Source organism: Maniola jurtina, chromosome 2, assembly GCF_905333055.1.
Source record: "Maniola jurtina chromosome 2, ilManJurt1.1, whole genome shotgun sequence".
In the NCBI taxonomy this organism is placed as follows: Eukaryota; Metazoa; Arthropoda; class Insecta; order Lepidoptera; family Nymphalidae; genus Maniola; species Maniola jurtina.
The window spans coordinates 16217932-16244760 of record NC_060030.1 but is presented as its reverse complement, the minus strand read 5'-3'; the positions used below and the strand labels follow the sequence as shown (position 1 = coordinate 16244760).

At 38.5% G+C, this 26829-nt stretch overlaps 3 protein-coding genes across 3 annotated transcripts; 1 reads left to right on the top strand and 2 right to left on the bottom strand.

The window, feature by feature from the left end:
* Positions 1 to 325: 325 nt before the first annotated feature.
* On the bottom strand, positions 326 to 14190 carry LOC123877209 (cysteine-rich protein 2-binding protein). The gene is made up of 14 exons (XM_045923760.1): positions 13891 to 14190; positions 12688 to 12825; positions 11655 to 11803; positions 11169 to 11261; positions 10231 to 10366; positions 9361 to 9520; positions 8644 to 8874; positions 7291 to 7457; positions 6477 to 6564; positions 5467 to 5657; positions 4690 to 4808; positions 2939 to 3120; positions 2590 to 2670; positions 326 to 435 (listed from the first exon to the last, which is right to left on the bottom strand). The coding sequence occupies exons 1-14, from the start codon at positions 14100 to 14102 to the stop codon at positions 343 to 345; spliced, it is 2040 nt and encodes a 679-aa protein (XP_045779716.1). The 5' UTR covers positions 14103 to 14190; the 3' UTR covers positions 326 to 342.
* On the top strand, positions 430 to 1752 carry LOC123877227 (transcriptional adapter 2A). The gene has a single exon (XM_045923778.1). It carries the CDS (start codon positions 450 to 452, stop codon positions 1725 to 1727), a length of 1278 nt encoding a protein of 425 aa, XP_045779734.1. The 5' UTR covers positions 430 to 449; the 3' UTR covers positions 1728 to 1752.
* Positions 14191 to 15257: 1067 nt separating the features above from the next.
* Positions 15258 to 21362, bottom strand: LOC123877220 (lysosomal Pro-X carboxypeptidase). The gene is made up of 8 exons (XM_045923766.1): positions 21084 to 21362; positions 20041 to 20129; positions 19424 to 19581; positions 17925 to 18126; positions 17403 to 17643; positions 16540 to 16650; positions 16142 to 16361; positions 15258 to 15736 (listed from the first exon to the last, which is right to left on the bottom strand). Exons 1-8 carry the CDS (start codon positions 21282 to 21284, stop codon positions 15549 to 15551), a joined length of 1410 nt encoding a protein of 469 aa, XP_045779722.1. The 5' UTR covers positions 21285 to 21362; the 3' UTR covers positions 15258 to 15548.
* Positions 21363 to 26829: the final 5467 nt, after the last annotated feature.

The following is a 26829-nucleotide window of genomic DNA, read 5'->3' as shown; positions in this document are numbered from 1 at the left end:
GAAGTCCTATTGTATTTGTAGGCATCATGATAGGCATTGATGTCGGATTTGACACATCCCTAATTTTTCGCACGTCTTCTCTATGGCTCTTTGACGTTCTATGTATCTATGGCGGTTTGACGTTCCGCAATATTATGGTTTTGACAGTTAACACTGACATCCCGACAGCCTTAAAAAATATTTTTGTTTACAATTGTTTCTAATCTTATTTAAAAATAGTACCGAAAACTTTGTTAAACCTACTTTTTCTAAATTAAATTGCCAATTAATCTAGCTAATTAAGAATAAAAAGTATTTATTAATATTAAGTGAATAAAACAACCAGTCACAACAACAATTTATTCATCGTATTAACCGCAGCAACAGCGCGTGCCGACAACCTTTGTAGTCTATATCGTAGTATTTTTCATAGAAGTCCTGTATCAACTCCTCCACCTGCGAAACAAACAATGGCAAGTGATTTACTGCAAGTTAAGTGTGATATATGCAGCGATGTTGCTCACGAACCTTACATAGAGTGTTGTGAATGTGATATGAACTTGTGCAGTACATGTTTTTCGTCAGGCAAAGAAAAAGATGTACACAAAAACGATCATAAGTATGCCATAAGAAAAAACGATTTTCCGTTATTCGACAACTGTAATTGGTCAGCAAAAGAAGAATGTAAGTTGCTCTCTGCTCTATCAACGTACGGTTATGGAAATTGGGAGGAAATATCAAAAAGTGTCCACACAAGAACAAAACTCGAATGTCAGGAACATTACAAGAAGTACTACATAGAAAAAGTTCAATATGAAGAACTAAAATTGTTACCTGAAACTGACCAATCCCTATTTCCTAAACCCTTAACTCCTTATTTATATAATACAGAAGTAAGTTTATACCCACCGAGAAACAATCAGTCTGATCAACTGTTAGCAGGCTATAACGCTTATAGATCAGAATTTGAACTTAGTTACGATCATAATGCAGAGAATATATTTAATTTTGAAGACAGTTATTCGGATGATGAAGATGAGTGTATGGATGCGTTAAAAGTCAGTTTAGTCAGCGCTCTAAATACAAGGTTGAAAGAAAGGCAGCGTCGCTATAAAATAATACAGAACCATGGTCTAATAGCGCAAAATAAATTGTTGTCCTGGTTAAAAATGTTCGACCTAACATTACTGCGGATAAAATCTGAAAAGTTACTATCGTTTATGCAGTTCATGACAGGAATGCAATTCGATGCTTTCATGGAATCTTTGAGTTTGGAAGAGGAACTGTTCAATAAAATTATAAAGTTGAGTGAATATCGGAAGAATGGTATTAAGACGTTGTATTCGGCAAAATTGTATGTGCAGTTGAAACAACAAAACAAACTAGTATGTAAAGAACAGAGGTACAACACTATGGCCATGATGAAGAAGTTTGACAGTCAGTCACCAGTCAAATCCAAGTTGTGGGTTGGGCAAATAGTGAAGAGAAACCGAAAAACATCTTTACCTTTAGATATCATGGATTTACCAGGTTTCCATCTTTTAACAGAAAGCGAGAAGAATCTGTGTTCCATGATAAGACTTATACCTCAAAATTACCTAGAAATCAAAAGGTTATTGGTAGCGGAGAATAATAAGATTGGGTTTCTACGTCTGCTTGATGCGAGGCGTATCATTAAAATTGATGTGAACAAAACAAGGAAGATATATGATTATCTTCTGTCTGAAGGATTTATTTCGAAACCGTAGAATAAAGATAACTTATAATAATCAAGTTTTGTTTAATTACACCATCCTATTCATAATTAAATGAGAGAAGATAGCCTAGTGGTCAAAACTTCCTGCCATTCCAGAAGGTCTACGGTTCTACGTTCGGAGAGATGTATACAGTCAACCAATCTGATTTTTAACCCCCGACCTAAAAAGAGGGGTGTTATAAGTTTCACGTATCTGTCTGTGGCATTGTAGCTCCTAAACTAATGAACCGATTTTAATTTGATTTTTTTTTTTTTGAAAGGTGGCTTGATTGAGAGTGTTCTTAGCTATAATCCAAGCAAATCGGTTCAGCCGTTTGAAAGTTATCAGCTCTTTTCTAGTTATTATTGTAACCTTCACTTGTCGAAGGTGTTATAGATTTTTAATTTACACTTGTTTCAATCATCTATTATGAATGTGATTGGTCTACTGAAAATATCCTCTCTCCTCTCCGCTTATCCCATCCTCGTCGCCACTATTATAACCTAGAACTCACGTGGTTACATGTTTGCTGCTCTCCTACCAAATCACTGTCTATTTTCTTGTCACTGTCATCTGTCAAAGTCACTTTACACTTGATGTCCATCTGACACATCAAAAGAATCTGAGTCTTTGTTAACCTAAACTATATACACCACAGGTGGATACCAGGCCTAAATATCACTTGCTTTAACAGTGAAGGAACACATTGTGAGGAAATCTACATGCATGAGAGTTCTGCATAATGTTCTCAAAGGTGTGTGAAGTCTGCCAATCTGCATTTGGTCAGCATGGCTTAAACCCTACTTGTTTTGCAACGAGACCTGTGCTCAGTAGTGAGCTGTGATGGGTTGAGGTGATGATGATGATAACTCACTTTGAAGCCAAACTTTTGGTAGAGGAATATTGCAGGGTTCGTAGGCGAGCAATGCAGGGTCACATCTTTGTCTGAACAGGTCTGAAACAATATAATCCATACAAAGTTAGAACGCATTCGCCATTTTAGCGCTATGTGTCAAGTATAGAGCTAAAATGGCAAGTGAGAACTTAAAATTGATGCATTATACAAATAAAATCAAGATGCATATGAATGCGTTTAATGAAACTGTTATATCCTTTCCAAGCTAGCCCGCTTCCATCTTACACTGCATCATCACTTACCACCAGGTGAGATTACAGTCAGGGGCTAACTTGTATCTGAATCAAAAAAAAAAAGATATATTAACCTGCAGCAAGTGGTACAGCATGAAGGAGGCAATCTTGGCCCGGCGCCATTCAGGCCGCACCAGTATGAAGGAGATGTACGCCTCGTTGTGACCACTGTCCGGCACGAGGAACGCGCACGCTATCACTACCCGCTTGTAGGTTACTACACAACTAAACTCCGGGTATTCTAGGGCTTCCGACACTGGGAAACAAACAACACAATAAATAAATAGTTAAGAGGGCTCTCTCCGTCACACGTTTCCACTCGTTTCATACAATCGTAGTTCCAATTTCATTTGAATATTAAGCAACCAAATTTCATGATGCAGACATATTCTAGAAACTAATATCTATGTCTGTGGTTTTCCAGATTTCTGTTAAAATACTCGGTTTCAAAGTTACGCGGTCTAAAAATTTTCATACAAATCTTTGAGCCCCTGTAATTTTAAAACTACATATTTTTAGAAAAATCTAAAACACCACAGACACAGATATTAGTTTCTAGAATATGTCTGCAAAATTTCATGGACTTTGGTTGCTTAATATTCAAATGAAATTGGAACTACGATTGTATGAAACGAGTGGAAACGAGTGACGGAGAGAGCCCTGTTAAAACATTATTCAACTAGCCGATTGCATTAAAAAAATTTCGATATATTTGCTCGTAAAGTCGCTCTTTCACAGCTATCAAAATTATCAAGAAGACCAGATATGCAACAAAAATAAATTAGTTGAATATTAATCTAACAACGTGGCACTTTAAATCATCACTATCACACTAATATTATAAAGGCGAAAGTTTGTATGTGTGTGTGTGTGTGTGTATGTGTATGTGTGTGTGTGATTATGTGTGTGTGTGTGTGTATGTTTGTTACTCCTTCACGCAAAAACTACTGGACGGATTTGACTGAAATTTGGAATGGAGATAGATAATATCCTGGATTAGCACATAGGCTACTTTTTATCCCGGAAAATCAAAGAGTTCCCACGGGATTTCAAAAAACCTAAATCCACGCGGGCGAAGTCGCGGGCATCGGCTAGTATATTATAAGACGATGACTTTGGAATAGCTGCTCTGTTCGGCAGCCATTTTAAATATTTCCTCACAAGTGCGATAATTTAATATTAATGCGAGGCCTTGTAGGCTAATAATAGTGTTGTAATAATACATTTATTTTTATCATTTATATTCCAAACTAGCTGCTGCCCGCAGCTTCGCCCGCGTGGATTGGTCAGATCCCCTGCAGCATCAGGATTGAAGAGTTGGAATCCAAATTTTTTGTAAAACAATGTCGCAAAGTTCCTCTATCGATTAAATAAGAAGATTTCTCTGTACTTATGTAGAAAAACACAACTCCCTTTTTGAAAGTCGGTTAAAAAAGTAGCCTATGTTACTTCCTGGTCAATTCTCTACTTGTCTGTGAAAATCCCGTCAAAATCGGTTCAGCCGTTCCAAAGATTAGCCTTTTCAAACAGACAGACAAAAATTTTAAAAACGTGTGATTCAGTTATGGTATCGTTCAAATAACCATATGAGCTTAATATGAGGTAGTTATTTCGAAATTACAGACAGACACTTCAATTTTATTTATTAGTTAGTATATATAGATAGAAAATGTCTACATCAATATACTGCAGGCAGGAAAGATTGCCCATGGAACTTTAGAAAGAGATCATAACGATTATGTAGAACAATTTCTTTCTAAAGTTCTGTATGCAATCGTTTCTGTCTATAATTAATTCATAGTGCTGTGCGTGTAGGCGCGCTTACAGTCGATGCCGGGCCAGAAGAATTGCGCACACAAGTTGTTGACGGCGGCGATGTGTTGCGGCCGCACGTACGAGAAGTCTATGGTAGCGCGCGGCGGCGGCCTGTAGTCTGGTATGTGCCTGTGTGATAATTTTTAATACCTTACATATAATCCATACTAATATTATAGATACGAAAGTGTATCTGTCTGTCAGTTAGCTTGTCACTGCCCATCCGTTTAACAGATTTGGACTGAATTTGGTACAGCGCAAGATAGTTTGAATCCCAGGGACGGACTATTCTTGTACTGAAAAATTAAAAAGTTAAAAATGATTTTTGAAAAACGTAAATCCACGCGGTCGAAATCATAGGCATCGTCTAGTATAATTACTAAAAAATTAAACGTCTTACAATATGTATTATATTGCACGCACATGTGCGGCTCGGCTATAATTCGCATTTATTAAAAGTATGCTCCTGAAAAAAGCTTATTATACAATCGAAGATTATCTAACTGTCAAAAGAGCATGGATTTGACTCGCTCCAGCAATACACAGAGTTGCAATTGCTTGTATACAGTATGGCATATTATTGTAAATTGAATATGTACTTGAAAAGAGCAACCGCCGAGTTTCTTGCTGGTTCTTCTCGGTAAGAACGGCATTGCGAACCAGTGGTAGATTATGTTGACGATTCAAAAGCACTTGTAAAAGTTTAATTGAATAAAAACAGTTTGAATTTTGAATTTTTGAATATTACTTTGCGCACTAGCAACATAAAACATTATTATAATGTTACCTGTTGGTTTTTCTAAGCAGTTCATCCATGATCCTCAGCCAAGTGGGCGCGGAAGTGGCGTCCCTGCGGATGTAGGGCTTGAGTGATGTGCCGGAGTGGGCGGAGCGGAAGGGCGTGGGTTCGATGCGCGACAGAAGCAGCGTGCCGTAGTTAGTGCTCGCTATCGTACCGCACAGATTGTCTATTAGATACTGCGAGTGAAAAAAAACTGTCACCATTGTGCTATTTTAGGGTCCCGTATCACACTAATATTATAAAGGCGAAAGTTTGTGTGTGTGTGTGTGTGTGTGTTATGTGTGTGTGTTATGTGTGTGTGTGTGTGTGTGTGTGTGTGTGTGTGTGTGTGTGTTTGTTACTCCTTCACGCGAAAACTACTGGACGGATTGGGCTGAAATTTAGAATGGAGATAGATTATACCCTGGATTAGCACATAGGCTACTTTTTATCCCGGAAAATCAAAGAGTTCCCACGGGAATTTTAAAAACCTACATCCACGCGAACGAAGTCGCGGGTATCAGCTAGTCTCCAGATAAAAATAAGGAACCCTTATAGGCTCACTTTGTTGTCTGCCTGTGAAGATCCGTCAAGGGAATCAAAACCTACAGGGTGTAACCGGGCAGACAGAAAGATGATATAATACTGATAAGATATGTATTACCAAAAATAAAAACGCGAAAAAACCTGTGTTTTAAGGCTGCACAATCCATTGCGAATAAGACATTTGACTGACGCTAGAGGTCAACGAACGTTGCGTAAGCAGGCCACTCGGAGTTAATCCAACGTCCTAGGTGGGGCATTGACACGAATTTTGCACACTATGCACTAAAACTACAAAAATAAGGCAATTTATTTATTAAGGTTACTGGCATTGGATTGTGTTTAGGTAGTATGTTAGCAGTCTGGTTACACGCTGTATAGGACACTTCCCATTGACCTAGAATCACCGGATTTTTTACGATCTTCATAATATATCGTTAATCGATACTATTATTATGTAATTGATTTCTTACCGATCTCTGGAACCTGTCCAAAACTCGCTCAGCGTTCATGACAACTCTAGGGTCTTCTGTAACATAGCCGCCCAGTATTTTTACAGACCTAAAACAAGTTAAATCTATATAAGTACACTAGACGATGCCCGCGACTTCTTTCGCGTGGAGTTATGTTTTCCAAAATCCTATTTTGATTTTCCGGGATAAAAAGTAGCCTATGTTAATCCAGGGATATAATCTATCTCCATGCAAAACTTTCGCCAGATCCGTCCAGTACATTTTGCTTGAAAGAGTAACAAACATACACACACGTACATACACACAAACTTTCGCCTTTACTAGTGCTCCATGCACAGCCAAACCTGTCTAGTAGATTGTAACAAACATACACATACATAAACTTTCACCTTTATAATATTAGTGCGATAGTGTGATGTGAAAGTAAAAGCTGACTGACTGACTGATCTTTCAACGCACAGCTCAAACTACTGGACGGTTAGTTTAGTTAGTTGGGATCGAACTCCCGACCTCACAAACAGGAGACAGACAGGTGTGTGTGTGTGTGCGTGCGTGCGTGCGTGCGTGCGTGCGTGCGTGCGTGCGTGCATGTGTGTGTGTGTGTGTATGTTACTCCTTCACGCAAAAACCACTAGACGGATTTGGCTGAAATTCGGAATGGAGATAGATAATATCCTGGATTAGCGCATAGGCTACTTTTTATCCCGGAAAACCAAAGAGTTCCCACGGGATTTCGAAAAACTTAAATCCACGCGGACGAAGTCGCGGGCGTCAGCTAGTCAGGGCTATATGGTTTTGTGCTTTGGGTACTTACTTATCCAAGTCAAATACAGGTAAATGATGGTGTCTCTTCAACCTCCTCAGAGCGAGTTTCGCTTTCAAACGGCAGAGGTAGGCCTTCTTGTTTGGATGCTTCACTTTGGGTATCAGGTTCTCCACATTCTTCAGAAGTTGGATCTCTTCATACGGCGTTATTTCTACCTGTTTCATTTTATTAATTTATCTATACATATAATAAAATGGTAGAAAAGTGGTGTCTGTACAATGGAAATATATAAAAAAAAAGTAGCAGGGGTTGTTATTATATCGATGCCGAACCCGATATTGTAATTAATTTTTTTTTGTCTGTTTGTCTGTGTGTTTGTGCACGCTAATATCAGAAACGGCTTATTCGATTTAGATACGGTTTTCACTAATTTATTGTAGTAAGCTTCACTTAACATTTAGTGTAGATTTCATGTCAATCGGTTCATAAATAAAAAAGTTATGTCAATTTAAAGAATCACGGCGAACATTTTTAACGTACAGAGTACGTACTACACGCCTCGCGCCTGATATACTGCCCGAAAAGTCACTATTCCACGCGAACGAAGTCGCGGGCACAGCTAGTACATAATGATATTGTCAACCCATGTTATATAATATGAGAAAGGTGTCTTTGTTTGTTAGTTGGTTGATTTGTCCTTGAATAACGACGCAAAGGAGCAACGGATCGACGTGATATATTGCATGGGTATAGTTAAAGATCTGGAGAATGACATAGGTTACTTTTTTTCTTAGAAAACAAGAGTTCCACGGGATTTTAAAAACCTAAGTCGACGTGGGCGAAGTCATCGGCATCAGCTAGTAATATTGTAAATGCGATAGTGTGTATGTCTGCCTATCGTTTTATATCCGCTTTATCGATTTTGATGAAACTTGGTGCAGAAGTAGCTTGCATCCCAGAGATTGATATAGGCTAACTTTTACTTCTGAATATCAAAGAGTTAGTACTGGCCTATATCCATGTATGGGAAGCAAGATGATATCAAAAAAATGTATTTAGCGACCAAAAAGATGATATCCGCAACTTCGTCCAGTTTTTCTAAAAATACCCGCCAGAATTCTTTGATTTTCCGGGACAAAAAGTAGCTTATGTTCATCCCCGGGATACAAGCTATCTCTCTAGCAAGTATCGTTAAAATCCGTTGAACAAATGAGCCGTGAAAAGCTAACAAACAAACAGACACACACTTTCAAATTTTAAATATTATTAGTATGGAAGAAATATTAGTACAGAAAAAAAATTAAATGATTTTCATTTACAATTTTTCCTAGATAATTTAGATACCTCTAACTAAAAATTGCTGGCTCAGATCTATACCAGAGTCCATACTTCAATGCTTACCAGATCCGATTTTTCCTTTTGTTCTTCTTCCTTGTCTATCCATGGCATGTCTACGGAATTGGGCAGAGTGGAAAACAGCGATTCAGTGGGGAAGGCGGGTTTTTCGTCGGGTTTCTTCGGCTTCTGGTCGGGTTTCTTCGTGTCGACGGGTTTTTCGTCCTCGGACTGCGGTTCGGCGGGCGTATGGGAGCCCAATGATTCGCAGTTCGATAGCGTACTGGATGTATCACTCTGTACAACAAATAGGGCAACTTTTATGTTTGCTGCCGAAATCTATCTTATCTGTAATCTGTCGATAGGTTACTTAGCAACATTTTTAGAGTTCCGTATCTAAAAACGGAAAAAAGAAACCCGTATAGGATCACTTCGTTGTCTGTCTGTCGTGTCTGTCTTCCTGTTGACCTAGAATCATGAAATTTGGCAGGTAGGTAGGTCTTATAGCACACATAAGGGGAAAAATCCGAAAATCGTGAATATCTGGTTACATCACAAAAAAAAAAAACTATGCATTAAACATGCACAAATAATTAGTATTTTCAACTTTCAAAGTAAGATTACTAAACCAAGTAAAGTTTCATATCTGTAAATTCTAAAACAGTTTTTTTTTTTTTATGCATAATAGTTTTTGATTTATCGTGCAAAATGTCGGAAAAAATACCCGAGAACGGAACCCTCAGTGCGCGAGTCTGACTCGCACTTGGCCGGTTTTTTACTCACAGGCTGCACCATGGCCGCGGCCGGCGTGAAACTGAAACCTTTGAAGATGCTCTCCACGTCATTGTAGTTGTCTTTGGCCGTCACGTATATCAAGGAACTGTCCATCGGCTCCTCGAAGTGCTCCCATTCCTTGCCACGGAGTTGAGTGCGGGTGCCATGCCTGTACAACGTAAAAAATTCAAAACATATTTATTCAATTAAACTTTTACAAGTACTATTGAATCGTCAAATGCATTTAATCTACCATTGGTTCTGAATACCTTTCCGAGAGAATCAGCAAGAAACTCGGCGGTTGCTCTTAATACAACATCCAATAATATTAGGTACATAAGGGGACCAATCACCATTGAGCTGCGCTGTGCTGTGCTCAGCTGCAGTGTGCTGTACGACTGCGACAGCGCGACATACATGCGCACAAGTGCAAGCGAGATAGACATAGCCTAAAGCCCGGTCCCAGTCAAAAAAATACTGCTCTATCTGGCGATTATGAAGTGGAGGCAATCAGTGGATCGGAGATAGTCGAAGTGATACAGGGTATACAAGAACCTGCATAGCCTCAAAGCAAGAGAACCTAAGCGGAGCGGCTCACAGATCTGTACAGTCAATCAATCAGATTTTTAAAAGATGATGTGAAAAAATTATGAATCTGATTGGTCCACTGAACACATCTCCTCTCCTCTCCGCTTAAGTGGATACCGGCCCTTATTTCATTTCATTTATTCATTTTCTTGTAATACAATGACAAGCGAACCAGCATGTATCACGTCATTTTTGCTGTTTTAACACAGCCGTACACAGCGCAGCGCAGCAGGGTTCGTTTGTATGGATAATTCACCCACTGCGCAAGTAAAAGTTAACGGAAATAGGCACATTTTGTCAGGGTCCAAAAGCTCAGACGCGTCGGAAGGCCCCTGCTCGTCGGTGTCGAGGCGACGTCGCTTCTTGGCGATGCCTTCCAGAGACTTCATTGACACCTCTGGCTCGTTGTTTATGTATTCCTGGTAACCTGGAAATATTTTTCAATTTTAACATAATTATGTTATTAGTGTACGGAAAACAAGTACTCCAATCTTAATAGTTGCACCATGGCGGAATGCGCAGCTCATTCTAATATTAATCACACTCATAAATACTAAAGTTTGTGTGTATGTATGTTTGTTAGTCTTTCACGCAAAAACTACTGGACGGATTTGGCTGTTTGGAATGGAGATAGGTTAACACAAAGGCTGCTTTTTATCCCGGAAAATTAATGAGTTCCTACGGGATTTCGAAAGACCTAAATCCACGCGGACAAAGTCGCTGGCATCATATCGTAATAAACCGCTTTTAAACGCTAATACAATGTCATCATCAATGTGACAGGACACCATTAGTTCCATTTGCCTGGACTATGGTACTAGTGCCATCGACGTAGATCTCCAGGAACCGTCGGGAGATGATATGGAATCGCCTTCTACGTCAGCTCCTTTTACAGCGTACCTTGCGTCGCAGCCCGCAGTCACCTTGGCACCACCTCACGAGCAGAGGTCCATTTGAAAAGGACTCCGGACGGGTTGGGAATACTCCGACTAATTTCGAAACTGTGAGTTCAGCTGACCATCAGACATTCAATGGACAATGCAGCATTGGAAGAACTCCCACTAGATGGACAGACAACATCAAGATCTGTGGGAGCCACTGGATAGTGGCGGTGCAAGACCATGGCGTGTGGGAGTCCCTACAAGAGACCTATGTCCAGCAGTGGACATCTATTGGTTGATGATTTGATTTATTAAATAATACTAATTGATGATGATATTAGAACTCACCCAGCATAGTGACTTTGGCAACAAACAGCGCCTTGTCCAGCGACAGCTGGTTGCGCGAGCGGCCTTTCGGTCTGTCGCGAGACATCTCCTGGTCTACAACAAAGTCAAACTCAAAAAAAAATTTTGATACTGACAATTTGATAAGTCAAAAGACAAACACTGAAATAATAGTGTCTGTTTTTTTGTTGCTTGATATACTTAAGTTTTTCTTATTTTTTTTATTTTTTTTATTCACTGATGATGTAGTCTAAGACGGGACGCGTTTACCTAGAAGGTGCCTATTCACTCTTGTTTTAATGATACCAGGATTGTAATGTTAGTCTTTGTTGTCTTAGTTTTCTTAAAAGGGAAACAGATAGATTGATCCGATTCTTTTCCTGTTTGAAAGTACCACTCCACTACTCACTACAATAACTATTTTCAGTCTGAGGAGATTGCTCAGTTGTGGGCCGGTAAGGGGCTGATGATGATGATGATGGTACTCACTTATATGAGCTGCAACTGCCGGTGAGAAGGAATGCAGGAGTTTCCACCAGCCTGTCTCCCCGAGGGCGATGGAGCCGGAACGGAAGAACAAATTGCTATAGACTGATAAGGCGCCAGCTATTGTACCAATCCAGTTCTTTTTCTGTTTGCTGGAACAACGTGGAAAGAACTGGTAAAGTGCATATCTGCTCCGTAATGTAGTTGTTGAAATAGGACTCTGGGTATGTTCGAAACTAGCCAGGCATACCCAGACTAATCGTGTGAGTTCAGCCGTAAGATATTAATTTGGGTTCCATAACTCAAAAGGAAAAAAGGAACTCTAATAAGGACTTCGCTTCACTCTCTGTCAATACAAGGTAATCAAAACCTATAGCGTACTTCCTGTTACCTTAAAATCATGTAATTTGGCAGATAAGAATGTCTTATAGCACAAGTAGTCTCTAAAAGTATAAAATCTGATAATTGTGAATTTGGTAATATCACAAAAAAATAAAAATGACGTTTTCACAAACAATAAGTTTACTAAATCACATCATAGATGGAGCTGTCCGTAATTGACTTGCAGTGTTGCACATAAGTGTTATAATATCTTGTAAGATGGTACAGAACACTCACAGTCGGAGGACACTTGAACAGTTTTGTTATTTATAAGAGACTAGATGATGTCGACTTCATCTGCGTGGATTTAGGTTTCTGAAAATCCTGTAAGAACTCTTTAATTTTCCAGGATAAAAAGTTGCCTATGTCAATTTCTGGGATGCAAGCCACTTCTGTACCAAATTTTACGTAAAATGGTTAAGCGGATGGCCTTTTAAGAATCCAGTGGGAACTCTTTGATTTTCCGAGATAAAAAGTGGCCTGTGTCCTTCCCCCCTTGTAAGTTAATTCTGTACCTTTCATCAAAATCTGTTAAATTGTTGGGCCGTGAAAAGCTAGTAGACAGACAGACAGACACACTTTCACATTTATAATGTGTATGGATATGTTATCTCATTATAGTTGGAACACTAAAGCAAACACCAGTTCAACTCACCAGTTGGCCCCAAACAGCAGGGCCCAGTATCTGTCAATGAAGAAGCAGATGTGGGTCTTGTAGTGGAAGAAGCCATGGTTGCTGATGCCCTGCATGTGGATGCTGAGGTGGTTCAGCGTCAGCAACAGCACATTCACCCTGAAACATGACAAGCCTCAATGGCATAACCAACTTGTGATAAGTTGCATGAATTCACATTTATATGCTGAAAATGTCAAATCAAATAAAAATCATTTATTTCCAAAACATTGTTCAATTTTTGGGCTGAGATCTTCTGTGACTTTGACTTTGCTCAGACTTAAGACACTGTTAAAACGAGACGGTGTTATACCACTGGCATAAATCTGTCTTGTTTTAATTGAAACTTAAGTCTTAAGCAAAGTCAATAAGTGTGCTCTAATAGATGTCAACCTTAGTTTGTAGTTGGTTAAATCTATCAATTTTCTTAATTATAAAATGGCATTTAGTAACTTTAATTGAGATCAAAAGTGGTTGTTGCTAGATTTTAACGATCTGAGTATCTACTATCTCGAATACAGTAGGTATATTATACTACTGCAACCACATATTACTTAGATTTAGACAACAATTGGAAAATGTTGGTTGTAGAAAGCTGCTTTTTCAGTACCCTGCCCTGCCCTACCCTACCTATTCTTTCTTTTTCAGTGTAATCTGTAACCAGTGCTGGTGCAACCAGTTGCGCTATCAACAAAATGAACACAGCTTTATGGCGGGTACCTCACCTAGTATCTGCTTTGGTATTTTTCGTTTGGTCACCACAATTGCTCAACACATTACAGTGGTACGATTGGTGGCATCACCGTGGTTTCCTAGTAAGATATTGGTCTTAGCAAGAATAGTTTATTTGTGCATACAAATAGTTCTTGGTTTGCCTTCTTGGAGCAGTCTGAATGCCTGAGAGGTCTTATTTATAACAATGAAAAGAGATCGTAGTTCAGTATACAGTCACACTCACAGGTTGAAGCAGTCTTCAAACAGGCAATGTATGACTGCTATAATAGTCATTTTTTCCCCTGGAAAAGCAGAGCTCATCCCAGAGCCCTGGCTATGTCTACAACTAAGATTCTACCTAGTTTTGTGTAAGAAAAAGTAGTTTTTGAGTAAGAGAAAGTAAAAGCCGGCTAGTTCTAGCACGAAGTTTAGTTAACTTAGTACAAACTTTGAACATAAACTTGCACTTACCATGGGAACTTATTACGCTTAAACACCTCTTCTTTAGACGGAGAGCAGTCTTCACACGTGTAATCGAAGAATACATCGCAGGCAAAGTCCCCCGGTGTCCCTTCCCGTCGTAAACAATCCAAGTGCACGAAACATATACAAATCTCGCAAATTAACCCAGGTCGGGTCTGCTTGTTCTCGGGTTCATTACAATACTTGCATGTAGTACTCATTTCTAATTTAAAAGTAAAGAAATAGCAAGAAAAATTGTTATTTTCTTTGAACTTGTTTGTTGTTTTGATAATTTTTGGTTAAAACACAGACAATACAAAACTACTTTTGTTAGGTACTGTCAAATTGACGTTGTCGTTATCATGATTATTCGTCTGTGTTATAGGCTTAGACTACACGGAATCCGGTCCGGCTACATTTAAATCCGGTTAAGAAAACCGGGCTGTGACTGGACTTTGGAATTTTTAAAAGTAGAACCAGTATGACTCCAGCTGTTGGTTTATGGAACCAAATGAGGGCATCGTCTATCCATTTTTAAGTCGTTTCAACATAAATTATCTAATTATCTAACTTGCTGACTGTTGGTGCCCTCGACTTCTTCCGGTAGATTTAAATTTAACAAAACCTCTGATTTTCCGGAACAAAAAATAGCCTACGTCAATCTTCAGGTCTATGTCTTATATTATCCTTGCAAAAAAATAACGTCGAACTATTGCTCTGTTGTGGTGTGATTGAAGGACAGACCAACAAAATCACACTATCACACTAATATTATAAAGGCGAAAGTTTGTATGTGTGTGTGTGTGTGTGTATGTTTGTTACTCCTTCACGCAAAAACTACTGGACGGATTGGGCTGAAATTTAGAATGGAGATAGATTATACCCTGGATTAGCACATAGGCTACTTTTTATCCCGGAAAATCAAAGAGTTCCCACGGGATTTTTAAAAACCTATATCCACGCGAACGAAGTCGCGGGCATCAGCTAGTGTATAATATGGATACGAGTAGGTACCTCTACTTTACGAACTTAGGTTTCTATCGGTTTGTTATGTACGGGAGCTGTGTGTCTGTGTGCTCGATCGTATCAATAGGGAATTCCCTTCCGAGCGGTGTTGTGCTCGGGGCGCCAGCTGGGCCAACGATTGTGCGTTGGAACTTTCTTTAGATAGTGCAATTTGATAGACGCTCTGTCAATGCGATTGAAAGTTGCGTGTTTCTCCTTGAGTTTCCAATTAAGCTACCCGTGCTGCCATCTAGGCCGTGGGTCATTAGTTATTAGGCTGGAGTTCATGTATCGAGCGTTGTTGATTGATTGAATTTAGAAGCGACATCTTGTGAATGTGGCAACCGCTACAGTTAAAATAAAAAATTAAGGAGTTTAAAAAAAAAAATTTAATACAATTAGTAGTATAGGTATCACATTAAATAATATCAAAAAATTTCACTGACTCTAATTTCTAACTGGGAACAAGAAGGTACCTAAGTACCTATATGGTAGGGAGGTACCCTACTATGTTTTTTTAAATTTACAGCGCTTGGCTACAATCAGACCTGCTAGCAAGTGATGATGCAGCCTAAGATGCTCCGCGCTTGCCTATAAATTTCCTATTCACTCTTGACCTGAAGGTACCCATATTAAAAGTGGAAGTGACTAATATTTTAATTTCAGTGTCTTTTGGATCGTTCCTCGCGGAAGTCCCTCAGCCACTTGTCGATGTTCTGGCGGTGGATGGCGCGGGCCATCCTCACGGTCTCCGGGTCGTTAGGGTTGGCAGCCATCAGGTCGAGGTGGTGCGCCGCGTCGATGATCACCACCGCCGTCACTGTGCTGCTGATGCTATTGAGGATTCCGCCTGGAAGCAAAAATAAACTTTACTACGACCGGTTTCATAGTTCATACCTAATTTTTACATCAGTGCTTTTTGATTCTTCAGGTAGGTATAGGCACTTAGGTATTAAGGCGTGCCGTTATGATCACGGTAGGTAGTTTTTTCACGTAAATGACCTCTCTCTCTCTACAAGACTTTGGTTTGGAAAGGCGGACGTCAACCTGGCACCTGGCACACAATTTTTCCCCAGTAGGTATACCTACCTATCCCCTAATCCGATATTTAACGCTGCCTTTATTCTGTCTCCTCCATACTCTATCCTCGCGGCATTGGGGCGAGGATACACGTTGTATTCTTATAACAATCTTATAAGTAGTACCTATCCAGTACCCATAAAATTGAAAACCAATTAAAAAATAGAATAGTAACCTCCAGCCCAAGGATCCAACAGTCCATTACTGAAGACAATATTTGACGCTGCCTTGATCCTGTCTCCTCCATACTCTATCCTCGCAGCATCAGGGCGAGGATACACGTTGTATTTCTTGTGGCAGTCTTCCGAGTATTTGGTGAAGTTCCACGGCGAAGGTTCGAACATGTCGAATTCTTTGCCCATCGTGCACATCGGCATGATCATTTCTGTGCAGGCCTGAAAAACCGAAAGTCAAAGGTAAGCCGGCATTTTGGATCCGCTTCTATGAAAGTTTCAGAAGAACTGGATATCGAAATTTTGGATTTGGTAACTACAACAAAGATCAGAAGATAGGTACAATAATGGTAATAGTTACTTACAATGAAATGAATCAAATAATGGTGCTTGACCTTACCTGATAGTCCCATCCACTCGCGTCTAGGTTAGTGTAATCGCTGTTTTTATAGTCCACACACTTGGCTTTTCCAGTGTAGTTTGCGTATACTTGCAGAACTTTTCCTATAGCCTGAAAAAGAAATTATATAGAAATATAAGATTGTAAATAAAGTGCAACTCCTGAATTCCAATAAATCTGATTCAGTACTTACTGAAATCCGTCATAATTTTAGTTTCAAAAAACTCTTAAGTAGTTTACACACCAACCCAAGTGTTTGACCACAGCAAAATTACCATATTATATGTCTAAAAACCGTGGATGCCTGCTAAGTTTTTTGCCAGCTCTTTTAAGTAGAATCATTTTTCTAAACTGGACGGCGGTGGTAGAGTCCCCCTACATCCTACAAAGCCTACATACATAGCATAGGTACTGATAGAGGGTTATCCATCAGCTTGTATGCGTCTACTAAGGATAGGTATATGGTTTTAACGCGCTACCATATTACATGGTCCTCTTTCTTTCTTATCCATCCACTTTCGGCCACCTTTTTACAGTTGGGTTTAATAAAAACTGCTATACCTCTTCCAGGTTAGCCCACTTCCATTTTAGACTGCATGATTTACCACCAAGTGAGATTGCAGTCAAGGGCTAGCCTGTATCTGAATAAAAAAAAAGTTGTCGATCCAGGAAGCTGGATTTCGTCTCACACTGCGTTTACCGGTACCACTCTAGAACACGCCCTTAGGCCTTTAGTTCTGCCACAAACATAGACCGCTCTCTGCCACTTCAGCTTGCTAATCCCTTGGGCCATGTTATGATAAGTCATTATGATGGGTTAGGTACGTAAAATAAAAGTGCCTATATTGATTTTGTTTCTGTACCTCCAAAAGATGTGTTCCATTCAACTTTTCACTCAGATACTGGCACACAACTCTAACAGGCTGCGCTGGTAAGGGCATCAGGAAGTCCGACTGGAACGGGTAGTTCACCATGGCCAGGGTTTCATACATAGACTGAAGGTAGTCCATCAGGGTTTGAATGTCTGTGGAATTTTTGATGGGCTCGCAGAGGTTCCAGGTGGTTTTCAACCAATCGCTGTTGTTCTGACTTGCAAGAAATGTTCTGTGGAAATAAGTGCAAGAGAAGTTTTAAACAGATTTCCAGGAGACCAAAACACTGAGGCATAATAAAGAATTACGTGTATGATCTATTATTTCACGTCGTGGTCAGCTTTGTTGGTTAGATTAGGTCCTGTACTCCACCGTGGGGGATGGTATCCATGACAGAATTTCCTCACGAAAAAGCTTTTTATTCTCATCATCCTAACACAGTAATCCGACCCAACGGGCTATTTTATCTCAAGAACAACAATTAACCTATTTTTGTAAACCCTCAAAATGTACCTCAACTCACTCCACGACCTCCTTATATTGTCCACGCATTTCTGGTTGGCAACCTTGAAGCTGGAGGTGACGATTCTGCTGAACACGTCGCAGGGTACCATTCCTGGGTACATGTGTATTGGAGCTGACGCTGCGATGGCTCCGGTGACCAGGTGAGGGTACTTCATGCGGAAGTAGGCTGATAGCATTCCACCGTAGGAACCTGGACGGATAGAAATGATCCTATTATTATTGCAGATCTGTAATCCAATCCTTGCCTGGGCCGTGTACGCCTAGGCAGCGTTCAAAAAGCTCCCTTAGTGCCTGAACACTAAAGTATTCGAATTTCGAACAGTGCGAATAGGGTATTTTACTCTTTTTTGAAAAGTGTCTCAATTTAATCCTAAGGTGATAATTTACCACTAGAATTTTTTTTTAAATTTTATTCAATCGATAAGTACCAAAAAAATGAATTTAAATTTTGCATTTTAAATTTTCGCGCGCAAGTTGACGAAAACGGCAGCTATGCTACCTAGATGCCATGTTATGACGTCATCGGTATAGTAAACTAAACTCACAGAGTAGGCAGGAACAAATGTTCGTGCCGATTTTCTAATGTCACTTGTCAGTCAAGCCAAATTGGGTTCCATTTTACGCATACAGTATAGGAAATTGTCTATGGTTCCCTTGTTCCCCATTAGGCTAAAAATATCGTTCCATAACACGCTTGTTGATGAAAAATAAATGACTAATGTAAAGAAAAAAAACCATGTGCCTCACGCAAAGATGAAAAGTATTTTTAGATTGGGGAGCCCAAACTATTTAATCCATGCATCAGTAATCCCAAATTCATGCAGTTCGATTCTTAGGCCTTTTGTACTGTGGTCATGCAATTAGAAAGGGAAGGATTTACTGACATGATGACGTAGTAATATGGCGGGTACATAGGCGGCTAGCGGTTCGCATAATTGTTGCACAGATAAAAAAGAGTGAAAATTTCGAATTAAAATATAAAATTTATTTTATAATTTTGTGAACTGATACTTACACTTCCCGTTTTCTTATTGCCTAAACTATCGTAAATAAATATTTTTAGATCATTTCTCACTAGGTGTAAAATACCCTATTGCCATTGACGTTCAGACAGATTGACAGACTTCAGATACCTTAAGGATTTTCTGGAGAACTCTCAGGCAGGCAGGTTTCCTCACAATGATTTCCTTCACTTTTAAAGCAAGTGATTACCTAGCTTACGTTGCGGAGTAGAAACCGATATTGGGTATGGGTTGAACTTCCAAAACCCTTTCCAAGTTATCCCGCTACCATCTTAGATTGCATCATCTCTTACCATCAGGCGAGATCGCATTTAAAAGCTAACTTGTAATGGAACAAAATAAAAAAAACAAAATGATTAATTGCATCTCTGAAAGTTTGAATTGCGTGCCCAAACCCCCGACCTTCCTAATAGGAGGTGGATGACTAAGCCACTAGGTTACCACGGTTAACCACCCTGTATTTACCTCCAAAAACGATGACGGGGTATTTAGGCTTCAACCTATCGCCTTGCAGATAGTTGATGAGATCAGCGTAGTCCGCCAGGGCCTGGGACGACGTCAGGTACCCAAGGTGCTCTTTGTCCATAGATTTATTACCGAAGGGCATGGACTGTCCATAGTACCTGGCCAAAATAAAAATCCGTAAATATCAGGGAATTGGGAATCATATCTATATCTTCTAGGCAAACGCGATCCATCTGGATGCGTCATCATTTGCCAGCTGAACTGATTGCAGCCAAACGCTAGTCTATAAATTTTAAAAAACCATCCTCATAATGATCAACTCGTCGCTGGCTCGAGTCTCAGAATGAGAGGTTTTAGGAAATAGTCTGCCACGCTTGCCTGGCGCGTCACACATTTTTGAGAACATGATGAAGAACTCTCAGGCATCCAGGTTTCCTGACGATGCTTTCCTTCGCCGATTAAGTAAGTGATGCTTTAAAACGCCCATTACTCCGAAAAGTTTGAAGTGCGTGCCTGGGACCGAACCTCCGACTTGTAGGGCTTCAGTGCCACGTCAAGACTTTGCTACAGGCCGGGTGCAGAAAGCAGAGATGTAGCTGTATGGTTAATTTACGAACCTGTGTTCTGCAAAAACCAACTTGGCGTTATAGTCAGGCGCGATGTCCCACATGAAGCCAGTGTGCTGAGCAAATGTCTCGATTTGACCCTGCCGATGATAAAAATAAACAAGTGAAATCTATGTATCTATCTATATATCTGTGTATATCTATTAAAGGGTTGTTACTTTGGTGATGCTTGTAGTTTCTCTACGTGGTCAAATCAGAAATGAGAAGATCCGTAGAAGAACCAGAGTAATCGACATTGCTCAACGTGCTGCGAAACCGACTGCTGAAGTCATTTTTCAATATTACAGGTGGCGTGCAGGCTATAGAGACATAAAAGAAGAACTAATGCCTACCCTGACTTAGGATCCTATGCACACCACTACCGATATGGATATCTACTCTTGTGGTCAAACCCTTCTCATTCTGGGACGAGGCCCTTAATAGTTTGAAATTCCCGAAACTCATATACTTACCTGAATAAAATATGTAACGGTCTATTACTTACTTTTCTAGATTGTGATGTAATAATAAAGTCACGATTGATAGCACGATTGATAGTGGCCAATGCTCGATTGTTTATTTGAACAACAAAAACGATAACGCATCAGCGAGCACATTGTTGAGAGTACGTCAACCTATTTACACAAATATATCCATTTTAAATCTTTTACCTAACTATTATCAAAGAAAATATAAATATTAAAAAAAGTGGTTCGTTAACACTATTTTTTTCCTGTAAAAAGACCTGAGAAAAAGACAGAAAAGTCTGTAGGTACCTCCAAAAAAATAGATTTCGAATTATCGCCAAAAAATATTTGTTTCTTAAAAAGTATGCTACTCGGACCAAACTGATAACTTTGGTCCTATTGCAGCAATTCTTTTTAGTCCAAGTTTTTACTAAAATAATATTATGATAATTTAAAAAGTGTTTTTTTTTTTTTGGGTTTGTAGCTTTTTGTGAACGGGCAGTAGTTTTGCTTCTTCTCATTAATTATAGCCTAACATTGCCCTTGTTTTAATGCAATTAACTTCGTTAAAATAAAATAAATTCTTACCTCATTGCCCGTGTAAAAAAATATGGGTCCACCTCCCCGATCCCAGTGCTCTTCATTTTCCAAATACTTTATATTGAAAGATTCGTTCCTCTGGTACCCGAAATGATCCAACGGGACTTTAAACCATTTCGTTTCATACTTGTATTCACAGTTCACACCACCTAATAGTAATAGAAAACTTAAAACTTTAACGTTTATCATGATAGAAGATGTATGTTATACGAGTACGAACGGCCGGCACTGCCGGTGGCAACTGGCACTGCAATAATAAACACTGAGTGAGCCGGTAAATAGTGTGTTATGTATGGCCGGTAGGTATAAACTATTAGAGATGGACCATTTCATAGATAGCATGTGAAAAATCACGTTAAAAGCCTTTTCATATTAAATAAGTAGCACTTGCATCTTACTTGAAGTATCTGTGAATATCCGTGATGCAAAATCTCACATTTGAAAATTACTATTACAAAGCTTAATTCTGTTTTACTCTTTAAACTTGAGAGGGAACACTAGCATCCCTGCGTGTTAGAAAGGAAAAACATCGAGTTCAATTACGTAGTTGTCCGAAAATGAAACATTTCGTTGAAGAAAATCAAATTTTCGCTCCTTCAAAAGTCATGTGCCAAAAATCAATGAGTCAACATGTGAAATAAAAATTTCAAAATGGCTGCCATGAAAATTAAACAAAAATTAAGTTTTATTTCTTATAGTTTAGGTACGGAACCCTTCGTGTGCGAGTTCGACTCGAACTTGACCGATTTTTTAAATTTCGCACGCGCATGCTTTTAACCCCGAACTAAATGAACTAAACCATTGTACAAGCAGAACACTTGCATAGCTGAGGGTTAGAAAGAGTTAAACAGCTAAATTAACTTAACAAAAGTTGATATCTTCAATTTTTTTTATAGAAAAAACAAAGAACGAAAAATTACTTGAAAAACCACCTGTGATAAATAGCAGTGCTATTGATCTTCATTATAATTTCTTGATAAATGAATGTAGCAAATTGAGAAATCATTTTTCGTGAAAAATCACCTGAAAAAAAAATAATTTCACAAAATGAAAATGATTCAAATGTAGCAACAAAGCCCATCTCTAGTACACACTTGGTTGTCAGTAGTCGGTACATAGTGAGTAGTGACGTAATGTACCTACAGTAGTCAGCTAAAGTGACATCCGATAGCAAATTGACCGATTCACTTTATACAACCACATTACAAATTACAATGTACATTGGTGGATCATAATAACTTCAAGGACAATAATAAGTTAATTATTACATACATAGAACCTTTCTGCAATATTGCACTAGATAGTATATTATATTCTGTCAGTGGTAATCAAGAAGCTTATACATACATATACAGCCAGACTATAGTTACACCCTGCCAGACACCCTTGAACAGCTTTACGGGTGTCTGGCAGGGGGTTGCCACGATTCTATGTGTCTGGCAATGCATGACGTGGTTTCTAATACTATTCCGAAGAAAACATAAAAAAATACATTCTATACTTTGATATACTTACTTAAGATTTTTACACCTTTTTTACCTGTTATCTCTCAAAGCCACCTTGATTCAAACAAACTTCATAATCGCTGATCGTTCCCTGCGCAGATAAACTTTCAGCTTTTATAAAATAACAAAGATCTGGCCCTCGCTGGCACTCTCTCTACATAGGATTAGGTACCTACATTGATGGCCGCTAGTAGCAACATTTATTGCATTGGGAAAATCATTGGCTATTGTGTCATAAAATGCATCAAAACGTCTTGGTATCTCAGCGCGTATTGCTAAGCCATAAAAAAGTTTAGTTACTATGCGGTAAATGGTAACCACAGGATATTTTATGTACTTTACTATTTTATATGGTTAAGCATAGTTATTAGATTACTTATAAGTATTATTTATCTATTTTAAGTCTTCCGCTTGTGGTCATAACGTAATTATTAATACACAACGGTGTTTGCGGTGAACGCGGTGAATTTTTTTTAACCGACATCATTCACGGAAGCATAGCATCAAGCATGGATTTACAACGAAGCACGGCCGCAGGGCTGCAGCCGCACTTTGCGGCTTTGAAGGCGCCCCTAAGGAAGGGAGGTGGGTAGGTGGAGAAGTAAGTATGAAAAATCAAGGCCACAAAAGTCATTGACCTCGGCATATAGTTCCAGTTAACAATTCAAATCATGGAATATACTTACCAGATAGTCGTCGACTGTACCTACCCGATTCTGTTATCAACCGATTTGACCTTTGGCTGCGAGCGGGAGAGCATACCTACTTACCTAAAATAGGTACATACGCTCATAACGGTTATTAGGTAGGTACCTATTTAATTAAGTACTATTTATCATGTTTATTACATAGGCAGGTAGATACCTAGGCATTACTTAGAACTCTGGGTAGGTATCCATAACGATTTCCTGTCCTTATATTGTTATTTTTATTTATTAGGTACCTGAAATGATTTCGTATGGATGAAATAACATTTGCCTTGATTAATAGGTACCTAGTACCTATCTAATCTTATAGGTATTTAAATTAAATCAGTACATTCACTTAGGTATTTAAATTTTATTTTATGCAAATATTTTACTATAAATAGTTAAATTCTGTGAAACTATTCAGTAGTGCACAAAGCCACATTTTACAAGAAATTTAACTGTACATTTTTATTAAATAAGTAGGTAATTACTAATTACGTAAGAAATATAGGTACATTCTTCATGATAAAACTATTTAAGGCCCCATCAGACGGACAGCACGCTTGCAATCATTTGCAACCGCACTTAACTGCATGCAGTTGAACTTATCGTCTTCAAGCGTGCATTTCGTTTGGTAACTTATAATAATTATCCCACCAAAAACATAAATGTAAAAATGGAGCCAAGTTCGGAATTGAGGAATATATTAGTTTAAATAATTAAGAGAAATCAACTTTACAAAAATTTATGATATCCCACCAAAAACATAAATGTGAAAAAGAAGCCAAATTCTCTAAAAAGCGATGGGTTTAAGCTTCGCCGATAAAAGCATTGATATCTAGATAGGTGCCAAGTTATATATAAGGTCTTTGTATAGTTCCTACAAGAATGTACAAGGAGCTTTGATTGCTTTCAAATATTTTTTGTGTTATTAAATACATATAACTTGGCAAGTGTGAATATTCAGTAAATTACATTTAACGTTTAATATGAAACATAGTTCAAGCTTAATAATGCACTTGGCAAGTTTTTTCCCCATGAATAATTGATGTATATGTAGATGAAAACTTGCCAAGTACATTATTAAGCTTGAACTATATTTCATATTAAATGTTAAATGTGATTAACTAAATATTCACACTTGCCAAGTTATATGTATTTAATAACATATAAAATATTTGAAAGCAATCAAAGCTCCTTGTACATTCTTGTAGGAACTATACAAAGACCTTATATATAACTTGGCACCTATCTAGATATCAATGCTTTTATCGGCGAAGCTTAAACCCATCGCTTTTTAGAGAATTTGGCTTCTTTTTCACATTTATGTTTTTGGTGGGATATCATAAATTTTTGTAAAGTCGATTTCTCTTAATTATTTAAACTAATATATTCCTCAATTCCGAACTTGGCTCCATTTTTACATTTATGTTTTTGGTGGGATATCATAATTTTTTGTAAAGTTGACTTTTCTTCATGTATTAAAATTATCAAACAAATATTTCTGAATCCCAATCTAAGCACATAAATGAAAAGGTTACTGACTGACTGACTGATCTATCAACGCTCAAGTCATACTACTGAATGAGTCGGGCTAAAAGGCATACAGGTAGATAATATTATAACGCAGACATCAGCTCAGAAATAATTTTTGAAAATTCAACCCCTGAGAGGTAAAATAGAAGTTTAAAAACATGATGATGGAACAAACCACGAAAAGAACAACATATATCTAAAAGCCCAGAATGGCGCCAATGTAACACGACGATTAAAATAAATAGTAAGCCCTATCACTTGTCTGGATTTATTACGCGATAATACTCAGAATACGGAGTGAAATGCAAGCCAAAATCACACGTAAGAGCTGTCAGAGCTTAATGACAGTACTTTTCTATATTTACAAAGTATTCTGTGGGTGGACCGTACCACACCGTACTGTGTCAACTGTCAAGTAATAAGATCGCCCGCGACGGGTCGGCTACCTGCTCAAGTCTTTTACGATGGGCTACTACCCCCCGCACCCCGAGCATCTAAACCTTTTGACTGACTAACATATCTAACTGTACATTTCTAATTTCAAAGGCGCTTTAAAAACCGGTCAAGTGCCAGTCAGATTTGCATACGAAGGGTTCCGTACCATCGTACTATGGTACGTACGGTACAATACTATGTATTTTTTAATTTTCATAGAGGTTAGCTAGGCTTTTGTTATTTGTTATTATAATGGCAATAGAAATATTACCTATTGCAATTCATGAGAAACGTTGATAGACAGACGTGGATGTGCGAACAGACGGATGGACAGCGAAGGCCTAGTAATAGGGTGCCGCAGGTACCCTTCGAGTACGGAACCCTAAAATATATATGAAATCTATGCCGTCTCCATTTCCTTTCAAAATATTTTTTTTAAGGGTCCGTACCAAATGGTAAAAAATAATTATGGTTAATAAAGGTTTATGTATGTTTTACAGGAAAAATAAAACCAATGCTCTAGCTAGTATAGTTTTTGATATTAACGATAAACCTGTATAAACAAAGTTAGTTTTGCGGTTTGATAACAAAAGTGATTCTTACCGTTTTACTTCTGTAGTACGGAACCCTCGGTGCGCGAGTCTGACTCTCACTTGGCTGGTTTTTTCTGTACTGTCATGGGAGTGCAACATGTGCACTATTCTGATTCAAATTCCTGGTTTTTTATTACCTATAATATGTCTGACTGCTCATTTAAATGGTGTGGTTTCACTTTCAATACGAGTACTACTTACTACCTTTAGGTAGGTACATAACTTTTATCTTCTCAGATAACTCCTTACAAAAACATACAACCGAAATTCAATTCTGTGAATACTTAGTTTGTATTCTTATTATTCTACCTGTCGAAGCCGAGCAAAACTGAGGCAGGTCGTCAGTATATTATAATATTATGTAGTTATAATATTATGTTATTTCCTTTGGAAGTAAATCACCCATCACTACCCATGTTAAAAGCGAATATTTTTTTGTTGGTTTGTCCTTCAATCACGTCGCAATGGAGCAACGGATCAATCTGATATAGGCTACTTTTTGTCCCGGAAAATCAAAGTTCCCACGGGATTTTTAAAAAAATTTTAATCCACGTGGACGAAGTCACGGGCATCAGCTAGTATATATTAGACAACACATACCTGTGATATGGTCTATTATTGTTTGTTTTCAAGTAGGTAGGTACAATATGAAATAACTGCCTTCAATACCGATTAATTCATAATTTCTGGATTCGAACCTGCGACCAAAGCACTTATGGCTTTGGTCTAAGTTTAAGGATCTATAAAGATGAGCATAAACAAATGCGTTGCTATTCATTGTGAAAGTAGGTAATTACACAGTTTTACAAAGTTAAAATGTGCACCTCACCCATACTTGCTGTTCTCTACCAGCTCCACGAATAACTTTGTCGTATAATATATGACATATTAAAACATAATTTGCTATTTTCTGATTTTTTCCTTTGTTTACACCTAATTATCTATCACTATACCAAATTTCAAGTTTCTAACTCAC